Here is a 16,760-nt window from a genome sequence, read left to right on the forward strand (position 1 = left end):
TTATTGCCTTCGAAACTGTGATAGGTAGTGAGGAGTGAAATCAAAAATGTATGCCCTTAGAAATCTTGAAGGCGGTGCTTTGTTTTCGGGGCCCCGTATGCGGCTAGGCTCACAAAAAGTCCCACATATGTGGTATCCCCGTACTCGGGAGAAGCAGCAGAATGTATTTTGGGGTGCAATTCCACATATAACTATGGCATGTGTGAGCAATATATCATTTAGTGACAACTTTGTGCAAAAAAAAAATCAGTTTGTCATATTCCCGCAACTTGTGTCAAAATATAAAATATTCCATGGACTCGACATGCCTCTCAGCAAATAGCTTAGGGTGTCTACTTTCCAAAATGGGGTCATTTGGTTTTTTTTTTTGCTATTTTGGCATTTTATGGCCTTCGAAACCTTGATAGGTAGTGAGGAGTGAAATCAAAAATTTGTGCCCTTAGAAATGCTGAAGGCGGTGCTTGGGTTTTGGGGCCCCGTATGCGGCTAGGCTCCCAAAAAGTCCCACACATGTGGTATCCCCGTACTCAGGAGAAGCAGCAAAATGTATTTTGGGGTGCAATTCCACATATAACCATGGCATGTGTGAGAAATATATCATTTAGTGACAACTTTTTGTAAACATTTTTTTTTTCCGTCATTATTCAATCACTTGGGACAAAAAAATTAAATATTCAATGGACTCAACATGCCTCTCAGCAGTTTCCTTGGGGTGTCTACTTTCCAAAATGGGGTCATTTGGGGGGCTTTTGTACTGCCCTGCCATTTTAGCACCTCAAGAAATGAGATAGGCAGTCATAAAATAAAAGCTGTGTAAATTCCAGAAAATGTACCCTAGTTTGTAGACGCTATAACTTTTGCGAAAACCAATGAATATACGCTTATTGCGATTTTTTTTACTAAAGACATGTGGCTGAATACATTTTGGCCTAAATGTTTGACTAAAATTTAGTTTATTCGATATTTTTTACTTTTTGTTATAAGAAAAATGATTTTTTTTCAAAATTTACGGTCTTTTTGCGTTTATATCGCAAAAAATAAAAATCGCAGAGGCGATCAAATACCATCAAAATAAAGCTCTATTTGTGGGAAGAAAAGGACGCAAGTTTCGTTTCGGTACAACATTGCATGACCGCGCAATTACCAGTTAAAGCAGCGCATTGCCAAATTGTAAAAACACCTTGGGTCTTTAGACAGCGTATTGGTCCGGGGCTTAAGTGGTTAAGGGGAACACCGCAGTCAATTAAAAAAAATGACGTGGGGTTCCCCCCAAATATCCATTGCAGACCCTTCAGGTCTGGTGTGGATTTTAAGGGGAACTCCACCCCAATTTAAAAAAAAATGGCGTGGAGTTCCCCCAAAAATCCACACCAGACCCCTTATCCGAGCACGTTAACCTGGCCGGCCGCAGAAAGAAAGAGGGGGGGCCAGAGTGTGGCCCCCTCTCTCCTGAACCGTATCAGGCCACATGCCCTCAACATGGGGAGGATGTCCCCATGTTGATGGGGACAAGGGCCTCATCCCCACAACCCTTGCCCGGTGGTTGTGGGGGGTCTGCGGGCGGGGGGCTTATCAGAATCTGGAAGACCCCATTAGCAAAGGGGACCCCAGATCCTGGCCCCCCCTATGTGAATTGGTAATGGGGTACATTGTACCCCTACCATTTCACAAAGGAAGTGTAAATAGTTGGAAGAAACACACACAGACACCGTAGAAAAAATTCCTTTATTAATAAAAAAAAGGAAAAAAAATCCAGCCGTGGTAATCCACTCGGTCCCGGCTTCCTGCTCCAACGTTGTCTGTTTCCAGCGGTGGGTGATCTCCTCTCCGGTCCAGCGATGAGACGCCATTTAAAAAAAAAATTGGGGTGGAGTTCCCCTTAAAATCCACACCAGACCTGAAGGGTCTGGAATGGATATTTGGGGGGAACCCCACGTCATTTTTTTTAAATTGACGGCGAGATTCCCCTTAATATCCATTCCAGACCTGAAGGGCCTGGTAATTGAATTTGGGGGGACCCCCACGCTTTTTTAATTTATTTTTTATGAATGAATCCTCTCTGAATTGCCAGAGCCGACAATTCATTATAGCCGCAAGTCAGTTTTAAATGTCTTCTTTTCTTTCAGAAATGACACTTTGTGCAGGGACAGTTCTAAGTACGGGAAACATGCGATATTTCACATGCTAACTTTACACCACCCCCTAGGTACGAAATTTAAAGGAATTTTTCACTTTTATTGTTTAACTTTTAGCATTATTAAATTCACTGCTCCCGAAAAAACTGACGTTTTTAAAACTTTTTTTTGCATTGATACATGTCCCCTGGGACAGGACCCAGGTCCCCAAACACTTTTTAGGACAATAACTTGCATATTAGCCTTTAAAATTAGCACTTTAGATTTCTCCCATAGATGACCTCTCTGTGATGGAGTCCTTCCTGGCGGAGATACAAATCCCTGACTGAGGCCCAGACTGGGGAGCTGGAGAAGCCCTTGACACTTGAAGAGATCACAAATGCCATAGCAGAATTTCCCACATCCAAGGCCCCAGTTTCCGACGGCCTACAAGTGGAGTTCTACTCCTCATAATTGTTGGTACCTCAGTTACTAAAATTATACAACTCCATTTTTGAGACCTCTGATATGCCAGCTTCCATGAGAGAAGCCACTATTGTTCTGATCCCCAAGCCGGGCAAAGATCCTCACCTCCCGGAGTCTTATTGACCCATTTCCCTACTTCAGGTGGATGTCAAGATACTGGCAAAGACGCTTGCCATCTGCCTGAACAAGGTTATCCCATAAAGTATTTATGAGGGGAGATTAATAGCAGAAGGGGCAAAAAGAAAGAAAATCTGGGCAGCGGAAAAAAAACTGATCCTACAGGAAATTCAGGAGTTAGAGCAGATATATAAAGAGTCAATTGACAGTAAAATAATGGAGGAGTTAACAAGAAAATGAGAATTATTGAAGAATCTGTTGGAACAGGAGACAAAAAGAGTATTCTTAAAAACGGCTAAAAAACAATATGAATGTGACAATAAGTCTAGGAGACTATTGGCGGAGACAATTAAACCTAGACGGAATTGAAATTATATCGCAAAAATAAAAGATAAAAAGGGGATTTTGAAACATACAACTAGAGATATCAGCAAAAACTTTCTTGAGTACTATCAATCACTATATAAAGTAAGCCACAGTCAGGATAATGAAGAAATACAGAATAGGAAAGAGAAAGTTGAACAATATCTCAGGAAGATAAAACTAACAGCTATATCAGAAGAAGACTCAAATAAATTAGAAAGTGAGATATCTGAGGAAGAGATTCAGCAGGCAATTAAAAATAGTAAGGCCCTGTACACACGAGCGGATATCCGATGAAAACGGTCCGCCGGACCGTTTCCAGCGGACATTTCTGCTCCGGATTTTGATCTGATGGGCTGTACACACCATCAGATCAAAATCCCCGCGGAAAACATACGCGGTGACGTGGCCGCGCTGTCGCCGCGACGATGACGCGGCGACGTGCGCGACCCTGAAAGGTAAATACTTTCACGCATGCGTTGAATCACTTCGACGCATGCGAGGGATGGGGATCGGTCGGACTTATCCGGTGAGTCTGTACAGACGACCGGATAAGTCCGACGGACAGGTTTCCAGCGGATAGATTTCTTAGCATGCCAAGAAATTTTTATCCGCTTGAAAAACGGTCGGCTGGACAAATGTCCGCCAAAAAATGGTCCGCTAGGGCCGTACACACGACCGGATTTGTCTGCTGGAACTGATCCGCGGATAAATCCCAACGGACAGATCCGGTCGTGTGTACGGGGCCTAAGAATGGAAAAAGCCCGGGACCAGACGGGTATACATCTCTGTACTATAAAAAATTTCTTGGAATATTAACACCCCATTTTTATTGATATATGAACTCTATCGGGGAGGGGATGAAGATACGTAAAGAAGCATTAGGAGCTCATATAACAATTTTACCAAAGGATGGTAAGGACCCAACATTATGCTCCAGTTTTAGGCCAATCTCCTTGATTAATGAAGATATAAAAATCTATGCTAGGATCTTGGCCGAAAGACTGAAGCTATACATGCCAGACTGTATAGAGAGGGACCATGCAGGTTTTGTCCCCGGAAGGGAAACAAGGGACAACATATTAAGGACAATTTTATTAATACATGAAGCAAAAAAGAGAAAAAAACCTGCCCTTTTTTTATCTGTAGATGCCGAAAAGGCCTTTGACAGAGTCAACTGGGAATATATGCTGCAGACATTGCATGGATTTGGCCTGAAATCACAAATGATGAGATGGATAGGGGCATTGTACTCAGATCCCACAGCTCAAATCCAGGTGAATGGGACTCTGTCAGAGGCATTTAAGCTACACAATGGGACACACCAGGGATGCCCACTCTCCCCCTTATTGTTTGTGTTATCTCTGGAACCCCTCTTAGTTTCTATAAGAGGGAACCGAGAAATAAATGGTATCAAGGTAGCAGGGCAAGAACATAAGATAGAGACAAGTAAATAATGCGCATAAATACACAAAAACTTCTAGTGTCAGATACAGCATAAATATCAAATATCAAAGCAGCGGGAGGTGGGGACAAAAGTCAGGAGATGACAGTTTAGGATAAACTGATCAAAAGTCTGTGTTAAGAATGAAATGGGTAAAACACTTCCAGGGCTGCCATCAGGGGGGAACAGAGACCATGTTCCGATTTCTAGAAAAAAGGCAAGGAGAGAGGCGCCTCTGGGTGTAGTAGCTTAAAAACAATTTAATAATTAAAAACAGACACATGTGGTTATTACACTCACATTTGAGCAGTATGGAGCAGGCATGTAATGGTTTCTTTAAGCAAGGTGAGCTGTCATCCGAGGAGGGGAGTTCCTTTTCCAGTCAGAGGTAGCGCTGTGCGGGGAGGTCACTGCTTCATCAGAAGGAGGGCATCCATGGGGATGTAGATGGTTCTCAACCCGAGGTCTGGAGCGCACGTGGAGGGCTGGCGAGGGCGGATGACGTCACTAGTATGCATACTAGTGACGTCATCCGCCCTCGCCAGCCCTCCACGTGCGCTCCAGACCTCGGGTTGAGAACCATCTACATCCCCATGGATGCCCTCCTTCTGATGAAGCAGTGACCTCCCCGCACAGCGCTCCCTCTGACTGGAAAAGGAACTCCCCTCCTCGGATGACAGCTCACCTTGCTTAAAGAAACCATTACATGCCTGCTCCATACTGCTCAAATGTGAGTGTAATAACCACATGTGTCTGTTTTTAATTATTAAATTGTTTTTAAGCTACTACACCCAGAGGCGCCTCTCTCCTTGCCTTTTTTCAAGAACATAAGATAGCTGCATATGCAGACGATATTATGTTATTTATAGCAAACCCTAGGCAATCACTCCCAAAGATTATGGAAGAAATGGATGAATATGGAAAGGTCTCTAATTTTAAAATAAATATGGAAAAAACAGAGATATTAAACATAGACACACCTCCAAAAAAGAAGATAATATGAGTAAAAAGGAATTAGGCCAGATCATCTGGATCCCAAAAAAATATAGAGACCTCCCTAAGGCACTTGCCCCAATTACAACAGAAACACTAAAGATATGGGATAAAGCAATTAAAGACATGAAAGGGCAATATAATAGCCCACTGATGCCCCTGATGGGAAATAATTATTTCCCATCAGGGGAAAAATAATAAACTGTATCTAAAGTGGACCCACTCAGACAGATTGAGGTTAAAAGATGTCTTAAAGTGGTTGTAAACCCACTATTTGGACTTTTACCTACAGGTAAGCCTATAACAAGGCTTACCTGTAGGTAAGGAGAATATCTCCTAAACCTGCACGGTTTAGGAGATATTCCCCCCGCAATGCGGGCGGCGCATGCGCAGGGGGGAATCCACGGCTGAAGGACCGGCATCCGCCGGACCCTGCCGATTTTAAATCTCCCGCGCGCACGCGCGGGAGTGATGTCATCGCCGCTCCAGCCAATCACAGCGCTGGAGCGGCGATACCCGAAAGACACGCCGGAGCAAGATGACATCCTGCTCGGCGTGGACCAGGTAAGTGGTACACACCTCGTTCCGAGGTAAGTATTTCATAATAGGCTAGTATGCGGTGCATACTAGCCTATTATGCCTTTTGCATTGCAGGTTTGGGGAAAAAAAAAAAAAGTTTATGCGGTTTACAACCGCTTTAAATGGGAATAGGCTATGCCCATTAGAAGAACTACGAGAGAAATACGCCGTGGGATGGTTGGAGATATATGCAGCTCCAACATTTTACCGAATCTCTTCCAAAACCCCTTCGAAGCGTGGAAAGATTAAATCCCTGGGAAAGATTAATAGACCAGGGAGGGATGAGCAGAAAAGGGATGATTTCAAAAATATATAGGCTGTTGATAACCTCCAATGAGGATGGGTTAATACACCCCTTGGAAAAATGGGACATAGAACTAAACCAAACAGTTCCAGAGAGGCTGAAGAAGAGGGTTATGGACTATGTACACTCTACCTCAAAGGATACAAAAGTGAAAGAAATTAACTATAAATTATTGACCAAGTGGTATTATGTCCCCACTAAAATGTATAAAATAAATCATGATACATCACCCCTGTGTTGGAGGGAATGTGGAGAAGAAGGAAATCATGCCCATATCTGGTGGCAATGTAGACTGATCCAAACATACTGGGTGGAGGTACTAGGTCTAATGAAACAGATAGAAGGGAAGGAGATAGGACTAGACCCCTGGAAATGCTTATTCCATGCAATGGAAGATGAAAGGAAAAATATAGAGCCGCCCTCACCCCGTTTCTATTAAATGCAACAAAAGCACTAATCCCGAGATATTGGAAAATGAAGGAACCACCAAGGATAAGGGAATGGTTTAGATAGGTAGACAAAATAAGGGTAATGGAGGAATTAATAAGTATCCAAGAAGATGCAGAAATAAGATTTCAAGAAACCTGGAGGAAATGGATGAACTTTAAGCAATCCCCGACTTATCTGGAGATCATGGGGAGGGAAGAAAACGTATAGGCTGGCATCTAGTATAATATGAAGTAATAGGGGGAGGACAGAAAGTCCCCCACCTCACTTCCTTAAAAATAAGGACACACACATATGGGCACTGGGATAGGTATGGGATACACTATAAAAGGGGTAATCTCCCCCCTCTCTCTTTTTTTTTTCTTGGTCTGACGACAAGAGACACATAGGTATATATATATAAGGTGATGGGTTTTGGACGCGGGTGGGGGGGGGGGTGAGGACCTGTACGGACTATATGAAAGTTCCCGGATGGACCCACCTTGCTCCTGTTCCTCTCTTTCTCCTCTCCTTTCCCTGTGACACATGGGTATAAATGCGTATATCTATATGTATGTATGTGCGTTCAGATTTACACAGGGGGAAGAGGGTGAGGTGGGGCTGATTGATCACTCTATCACCAGGAGGTCTTTAATAAGGTAGGAAGGGAAGGAAAGAGAAGGAAAGGGAAAAGGAGGGGGGGAGAAATCCCCTCCTTTTCTATCTTTCTTTGTTTATTTTTCTTTCTTTTTTTTAGGTGTCATGGTATAATGAGTCCCACTATAGATGTATGATTATAAGGATGGACCTAACTCTGTACCCACACAAATCTTTTTCGTATTTATGTATTATGTTGTATGTATATGTTAATGTATATGTTTTATGTATGAAGAACTTATGAATTGTATAATGGATGTTGATTTTAAAAAACTTTTTAGGAAAGTTTGTAAAGTTTTTTCTATGTGAAAAGAATAAAAAAATAATTTGAATAGAATGGACTGGGGACCCCAGTCTCTTTAACCCCCTTCGGTTGAACCCCGGTCAGGATCTTTGCTGCTTTCTGGTCCACACTTGGCCCTTCCATCCCATGTGATTTTTCTATTGGTACAGAAGATGCGCCCTTCACCGACAACTGACCAGTATTACCTTGGACCATAGCAGCAGAAATGCCTTCTACCTGGCTGTTAGGTGGTGAAACCTTAGACACTTTCTTTTTGCCAAAGCCTCTCCCATATACCTCTTGTACAGGAAGTAACCCATCAGCATACCTAGAGGCGGCTCAGGGGTCCACCTAATGGTACTCCGCAGTACCAGACTGTCTGACTGTGGTGGAGACACCCCAGTATAGACTGGCTGTACATCCCAAAGTTTAAGCATCTCCTTTAACACTTTTGTTAGAAACCATACCCTTGGCTCCGGACTCAAGTCCTTCCTGGGGACTTTCCTGATACTGGGGATGCAGACAGAATCACTTGCTGAGACGTGAGAGGTTGCAAGGTTTAATGGAACCTTCTCCCAACTGGAGACAACCACAGCCTGGTGTTCTACCAGAGCGCTGCAAGGTGCTTGACTCATACCCAACTTCTCAGGTTCAGCACCAATGAACTGCTTCACATTGCCAGTGACAACTTCACTTTGACACGCCATGTCATCATAATTTTTGTAGGTTACGGACAAAGTGTCTGCTGTGTGCTCGCCCTTATATGGTCCATATTTCTCACAAGAATTAACCCCTGCAGCAGTCACCGTGTCCCTCCTGCTGGCACAGCAGAAACTTTGTCCACCTTATTTTTGTGCATGAAAACCTCATCTATCAGGTACACTAGATTTTTACCCCAACTATCCCAATCCGTTGTAGCTGTGCTCCATTTACTGGAATTCCTCAGCCCTGTTCCATCTGCCTAAGGAGACACATTAGAACAGATGGGCTTAGTTGCAGATTCATTACCCAAATTACGAATCATGGCAGACTTTGGTAACACATGTTTTAGCACCACAGGTTGCAATACACCACAACCACCACCTTGCTCGGGCAGCGCTTCATAACCCTCACACACCTTTGCATTTTTCACAAGTTGTGTTAACCCACCATTTACCTGCACATGTTTAGTACTAGCAGCTTGCACTAACACATTACTATTACACAGTACAGTTCCAATCTGTCCCACCAGAGTGACATCGCAGTTGTCCATGGCAACCTCCGACTCCAATACATGAAGTTCCCTTTAGATTTCTGGGGGCAACTGTGCTGTCTTACCACCAGTTGCTACAGGCAACGGCCCATTTGTGACAACAGCTTTTGCTCTGAAAGAACCTGGGTTTTTCCCCAACAGCAGCAAACTTTTCATTAACAGTAACACTTATAGCATTTTTAGTTTGTGGTGGCTTGCTGGGGGGTTTCAAGTTGCTACAGCAGTAAAGTAATAATCAACGGAAAATACCAAACCACCTGGCTCTCTTCAGCAATACTGCTGCTTAGGCTTTATGCTTCAGCCCTCTTGGTCATGTACCAAAGTTCCTGTACAATCACTGTACCTTCTTTCAGCTTCCGTGCTGTTTAGCCCACAGCTTTGGGCCCTCTGACTATAGCATGCAGACATGCATGCTTCTCCCTTGTAAGCTTGCACTCTGGCTTCTCCCTTGCACACCTGGACTCCTGGGTGGAGCCCAGAACCCTAGTCCTGACTCTGCTATAAGCGCAGGACCCACCTGCTCAATCAACCAGCCAGACTCCTGGCAGTTTCCAAAACCCAGGATTGGAGATTTCATCCCACCCATATCGCTATGGAATCTCCAGGCTCCAGGTCCCCAAGTGGATTTTACAAACTTTGGAGGAAACTGATCAAACAGATTCCTCTACATTAAATAACCCTGGAGCCCCTCAACCTGCCTATTTGAGAATCCTGGGTGGCCAAGACAGGGAAATGTACTGTCACAATGGCAATAAATCAGCTTCTATCTTCCGCTTACTGAGTTACAGATTCTATAAGGCTAAAAAAATACAGGTCATTCAGGTCAACCTATGTTTTTATGTGTGTGTGATTTTTATTCTCTGACAATTCCCATAGCCTTACTTCCTGTGGAAGACATCAACATTTTTGTTGATGCTGTTGACCCTTTCAGCTAGTACCACTTCCCGGGGAGGAAAATCCAAATTGTTACTGCTCTAACAGTAAATGACCCTTTACCCAATCTAAGGTTAAACTTATTTTCTTCTAACCTCAAATCATAGATGCATGTCCTCCTCAGTTTATCCCAGTTGCAGTCACTTAATATAACACATTCTAATCATATCCCCCCTTAATCGTCTCTTTTCAAAAGTGAAAAAACAAATCAATTTAATTAATAGTCATAGCTGAGCAGTGTTGCCAACCGTCCGTATTCTTACGGACAGTCCGTAAAAACTGTCACTTTTCGCCCCGTCCGAAAATGTTTGTAGTTGCGGGAATGTGCCAGTAAAAATAGCCGAGATCAGTTCGGCTTGGAACTGCACATGAGCAGTTCCGGAGCTTGCCGAGCTGAGCATATGCTGTATTCGGCCAGCGGGGGCGGATTTCACAGAGGCTGTGTGATGTATTAGGACATCCCGCTCCTGCTCCAGTGCTGCGCTCCTCCGACCTCTGTAACAAACCAGGAGGTCGAGGAGCACAGTACTGGAGCAGGAGTCAGGACTTGGAGGCTGAGCAGCACATGGCGGCGGCGGAATGGAGGAGCCTGCTGCATCCAGGCACTACAAAGTTCACAGGTGAGTCGCGGACAGACAGAGTGACAGACAGCCCAGCCGACAGTGACATCAGGTGATAGTGGCAGAGGGGGATCCGATGGAGGCAGGGGGGTGATGGTGGCACCGTAGAGGGGGGGCGATGGAGGCGGGGGGTTAATGGAGGCAGGGGGAGATTGGAGGTAGGGGGTGATTGGAGGCAGGGGGTGATGGTGGCTGCGGTGGCACCGCAGAGGGGATGGAGGCAGGGGGTGTTAGTGGCAGGGGTGATTGGAGGCAGGGGGTGATTGGAGGCACTACAGAGGGTGGGGAATGGAGACAGGGGTTGTTGGTGGCACCGCAGAGGGGGATGGAGGCAGGGGACGATGGAGGCAGGGGGTGATTGGAGGCAAGAGGCCTGGGGGAGATTGGAGGCAGGGGGTGTTGGTGGCATAGCAGAGGGGGATGGTGTCACCGCAGAGGGTGTGGGATGGAGACCGGGGTTGTTGGTGGCACCGCAGAGGGGAATGGAGGCAGGGGACGATGGAGGCAGGGGGTGAATGGAGGCAGGGGGCCTGGGGGAGATTGGAGGCAAGGGGAAATTGGAGGCAGGGGGAGATTGTGGCACAGCAGAGGGGGGGTGAAGGCAGGGGGTGTTGGTGGCAAAGGGGAATGGAGGCAGGGGGTGATGTGACTAAATAATTTGCCCTTATTATATCGAAAATAACAAAAATATGTTTTTTTACCTTAATATCTACCTTAAATCACATTGCTATTTGCCTGGCGTACTTGTTTGTAGCCTAAATACTGAAATTTGCATCTAAAAATGTAATTTAGTAACTTTTGTGAAATGCCAGTAAAAACGTGGCTGCGCCAGTAAATTTCGGGTGTCATGCCAGTAAATTTCAATCTAGTAGGTTGGCAACACTGTAGCTAAGGTTCTCCATCCCTATTGTCTTTCCTGAGGATTGGTGATGAAAACTAAACTGTGTATTTCAGATGAGGCCTCTTTGTAAAGGGGTAGAATTATTGATTTATCTCTGAAATATATGTATCTTTTTAACGCATGACAATATTTTTCAGTCTTTTCACCATTGAATAGTCTATGGGCAGCTGGATGTACATATTTGGGTCCATTTACATCAAGGCTATACCTCTGATCCAGCAAAACAAAAAAGGATGCAGTTTTTTTTTCCAGACCTGGACAGACTCGGAAGCCCACCATAGAACTGCACGATTTAAGAAATGCTTCCAATCAAGCAAAGCCCTTGTGAAACAGGCCTGTGTCATTTCCCTTCTGTGCTTGGCTTAGTTTTTTTGGAATATTGCTTTTTAAAAAATAAATTTCACAAAAACAAGTTAAACATTTTTAAGAGACACCACAGCAGTTTTGTATTTTTTTGTTATATACATTACAAACATACATACATACAGTACATAAACATTAACAAACAGAGAGAAAAAACACCAAAATAAACAGATTTTATTTTACCTTTTTTGGTCCACTTTGTTGTATTATGGAACAAAAATCAAATAATAAAATACATCAAGGAAGCTTCATTTTGTTCCGATTAAAAAAAATAAAATAATCAAATGACAACAAAGTACACCAAAACCCACACCAGAAAGGGCATACAGTAAATTAACATAAAATTATTTATTACGAGTACAGGATTGTACACGTTTGTCCCTATAAAAGTAGCCATAGTGGCCACTACTAACTTCCAACTGTAGCAGTATTTGTAAAAAGCTAGGGATGTCATCTGATCTGTGTTTTATTCAGCAAATGTCACCATCTCTGTAATACTTACTTGTCACTCCATGCTCCATTCCATTCTACCTGTCCCCAAGGGTTCCTCACTCTAATAAGTTGCACGTTTTGCCCTCTGAAATTTACCTGCAGAAAACAATGCATTTTTTAAATGTTCATCTGGTATATAATACAAATTTACATAATTTCTAAAAGATGTATCGCTTTCAATTCCTTTACACTTAAAACTTCCCTATAGGATGTGAACTTTGTCACATCCCTCCTGAACTTTGTCACATCCTTCCAGGTGCGCTGTCACCATCTCCATTGACACTTGACTGCCTAGCAACAGAAGACAGAGGAGTCAGGTTGCTTAGACAGCAGTGCTTTTCTCTGGCTTCTAGCACTTGTCTGAGGCAAACATCAGCAATAGGAATGCAGAGGTAGTGGAGCCTCTGTTGGCTTTCCATTTCCTTTGCCTCTGGTAAATGCTGGGAACTGGAGACAAGTGTGGCTGACAAAACAGTTTGTCTTCTCCATCTACTCACTAGCTGCAGTCATGGGTTGGGTGAAGTGACCATGAGGTTATAACAGAAGGGAATGCAGAGAATGCATCCAGCCAGCTGCAATTAGCTTTGCTTTTATGCCCTTGGCAGCAAAAGGCCTAAAACCTTTCTATCACAATACTTTTATTGTATACATTTTTGCAGGCTAATTACAGTGGTGCCATAAATTAAATCAACATGCCCATGTAAATAATCATACAGTACATTATAGCTGTGGGTTAGAAGGGTAGAGGCAAGAGAGGCATCCCCCTACCCCCACCCTGCAACAGTGCCTATACCCACACCCTGGTGCAGCACTTTAAGGCTAAAAGTGGGTTCTGGAGGCCGAATTGCCTCCTATCCAGGGTGACCAGACCTTTAGGAATCATATGAGTTCTAAAGTATGGTGGTTATCATAATTCTTTTTCTTTGTAGCTCTCCATGTTAGTTAAGGGTAGCCTCCAAGCCCTTGCAAATATCTGGTGGCCATAAAAATAAAGGAAACATGTTTCAGGTTTGGTTAAGACACTGAGGCCTTGTACAGACGAGCGAACATGTCCGATGAAAACGGTCCGCAGACCGTTTTCATCGGACATGTCCGCTCAGAGATTTTGGTCTGATGGTTGTACACACCATCAAACCAAAATCCCCGCGGACAGACAGCGCGGTGACGTTGACGCCGCCACGTCCGCAAATCCGAAAGTAAAATGCTTCCACGCATGCGTCGAATCCATTTGGCGCATGCGGGAGATTTCGGTCCGCGGGTTAAGCGTACTAACCAGTGGACATGTCAGACGGACGGGTTTCCAGCAGATACGTTTTAAAGCATGCTTTAAAACTTTTGTCTGCTGGAAACCTGTCTGCTAGGCTGTACACACGGTCGGATCTGTCCGCTGAAACTGGTCTGCGGACCAGTTTCAGCAGACATGTTCGGTCGTGTGTACAAGGCCTAATAGGTTTATGGAATAATTCTTCCCATAGGTCCTTATCACATGGTATAGTTTGCCTTGGTTCTCCCATTCCTGAGAGTATGGTAGGCTATAGGTTGAGACTTGCCCATTCTCACAGGTGTGAGATATCATCTGCACATGACTATAGGAATTTGAGAGCTATAACGTTAGTGGATCTCTTGGGGGTTTGCATCAAATTGTAACTCTATTCTTCCATAGACAGAGACGTCACCGTCTCTTCCTTACATTTTAACATATAAGATAGTTTGTTAGAATACGTTGTTGTTGTTAGGGACTGGTATAACGGCAAAGTCATATAGAGCCCATGGGGATCTTATCAACAGTTTAAAGTTAGTAATAATAAACTTTTATAGGCTGCAGCACCAAAATATAATGTGGAAACAATCAACCAAGTGAAAAGAAAAGAGAAATCATAAAAAAAGTAATTCACCATGAAACTCAAGTGAATAAGAAACTGTACCTTGAACCACTTTCTGACAGGGCCATAGCCGAATGACGGCTACAGCGTGGTCGGCTAGTTCTGGAAAGGTGTACTAGGACTTAGACTCTCGCTGCCCGCACGCTCCCTGGGGCTCGCACTCGGAAGTGTCCTTGTTTTCTAGGTCAACGGGACCCAGTGTAGCACAGATCAGGGTAAAGAGCCAATGACACGCGATCTCTCCATCCTATGACGGAGCGATCACAATGAAAAACAACCAGGGTCATGCCAGGGTTCAGCGCTCTCCACTCATCACACCAATAAGGCGTGTGTGGAGAGGAGCGAGATTGAGTTGCAGCAGCGTGAGTTTGATTCATTTTACAGTGCTCATCTGTGCCCATCAGTGCTACCAGTGCCACTACAGTGCCCATCAGTGTCACCTATGCCACAACAGTGCCCACTAGTGCCACATCAGTGCCACTAAAATGCTCACTTGTGCCCTACAGTGCCACCAGTGCCACTTCAGTGCTCATCTGTGCAATCAGTGCCATTACAGTGCTCATCTGTGCCATCAGTGCCACTACAGTGCCACTACAGTGCTCATCTGTGCCCTACAGTGCCACCACAGTGCTCATCTGTGCCACTACAGTGCCATATCAATGTTCATATGTTCCCTACAGTGCCACTACAGTGCCATCAGTGCTCATATGAGCCACTGCCGTACTCTACAGTACCTCTACAGTGCCATCAGTGCCAATACAGTGCCCTACTAGTGCTTATCAGTGCCCATCAGTGCCACCCCATCAGTAGATCCACATCAGCGCCCATCAGTGCTGCCTCACCAGTGCACATCAGTGCCAGCTAATCAGTGCAGCCCCATTGCAGTGCATTAGGGCACATCAGTGCAACCTCATCAGCACCCATCAGTGCACCCCTATCGGAACCCAGTAGTGCAGCCTCTTAAGCACCCAGCAGTACAGCCTCATTAGAGCAGTCTCATCAGCACCCACATCTGTCTCAGTGTCCATATCACAACAGTATGACACCACAGCCCACAGTCACCAGTATGGTAAAAAAAAAAAATTCCAGTGTGGAGGTTTACCAACTTCTTAGTTTGACTGACAAGAGCAGCGGGAGCGCTCTGAGTCTGAGTCCGATTCTGACTTTGAACCCGTTTTAACCAGTGGGTCTGCTACAGAATCGGAGGAAGAGGAAAGTGTGGCCATGAAACAAAGGCATTCTGGCGAGCGGCAGCAGGCTACCACAAGCAGAGCAGTGGCATCAACCAGCAGCTCAGTGCCATCTGCCATTAGCGCAGTGGCATCCACGAGAAATAGCGTACCACTGCAAGCTAGGCCAAGCACTAGTGGGGCGTCATCTCAGCCCTAAAGGGCTAGGACTCATGCCAGCCTTTCCTATGCCCTTCAAAACTCACTATGGCTTCCTTCTAACTCAGGAGCAGCGAATATCCCCCCTTTCAAAGCCCAGCCACACGTCCAGGTGAACACAGAGAATTTTGCCCCTATTGATTTTTTTTTATTTAAATTTTTACCCAACTAAATATGGAGGAATTTAGAATATTTTTGGGTCTTATTTTCAATATGGGACTCCCTAAAAAAAAAGAATTATACTCCTACTGGTTCACCAACCCCATCCACCACATGCCAATCTACTCCTCTATTATGCCAAGATCAAGACACCTAATGATTATGTGGTTTCTCCATTACAATGACAACACCCAGTGCCCTCCACAAAATGACCCAGTATTTGACAAATTATATTAAATTCAGCCACTTCTAAATGTTTTCTCTGAGAAATTCGCCCAGCTATTTACCCCCGACCAAAATATCTCAGTGGATGAGTCACTTGTCCACTTCAAAAGCAGGTTGAACTTCAAGCAGTTTATCCCCAGCAAAAATGGCCCTGTTATATCCTCTGTGTTGTGAGGGACACAAGACTCTGGTCTGGAACAATGGATGTTTATTCAGTACAGGCTGTACACTGCAACATGCATCTCAGGACAATACATATCTCTGCTTCCTACATGTGGTCTCTCTAAGATGGCTACTATGCCCCTTGACCCTTGTCATCACTGCTGGGTGGAGCCAGCCTTAAAGTGCCAGTACATGTGGAACCCTTCAGGTATAACACCTTCCATCCATCCCTAAAAAAAACAAAAACAAAAAAAAAACACAACAAAACAATAACAGGCACAAAACATTAACTGATAACTGTCCAATAACAGTCCTCCAAACACAGGAGAATTACGGGACTTCAAGCTTCCAGGAACCGTTGCGGGGTTAATATGTCATCTGATCACTTCCGTCGGCCACGTCGAAAGTCTCGTAACCGCTCTTGCAACTGAAACCGGTCAGGAGGGCAACAGTGTTGTTGAGGCCGGGCATCCAGCGATTCAGGACCGGAGGAAACAGGGCTGGCCGGAATGGGTACCGGCGGGGCCAAGAAGGGATCCCCCAGCTCAGAGGGTAAACAGACCTCCGGACCAGAGCTGGGGGGCTCTGTTGGAGACGAGTTCAAAAGTTCAGAGTC

The 16,760-nt window shown here is 44.7% G+C and overlaps 1 protein-coding gene across 1 annotated transcript in view; it reads right to left on the bottom strand.

Moving 5' to 3' along the window:
* The window catches only part of CAPN9 (calpain 9), a 1,050,568-nt gene that overhangs the window by 628,559 nt on the left and 405,249 nt on the right, over window positions 1-16,760 (bottom strand). The window contains exon 7 of the mRNA XM_040350717.1: window positions 12,338-12,423. Within this exon, the coding sequence (XP_040206651.1) occupies window positions 12,338-12,423 (86 nt within the window). The remainder of the gene's footprint in view (window positions 1-12,337; window positions 12,424-16,760) is intronic.

This window comes from Rana temporaria, chromosome 4 (assembly GCF_905171775.1).
Source record: "Rana temporaria chromosome 4, aRanTem1.1, whole genome shotgun sequence".
In the NCBI taxonomy this organism is placed as follows: Eukaryota; Metazoa; Chordata; class Amphibia; order Anura; family Ranidae; genus Rana; species Rana temporaria.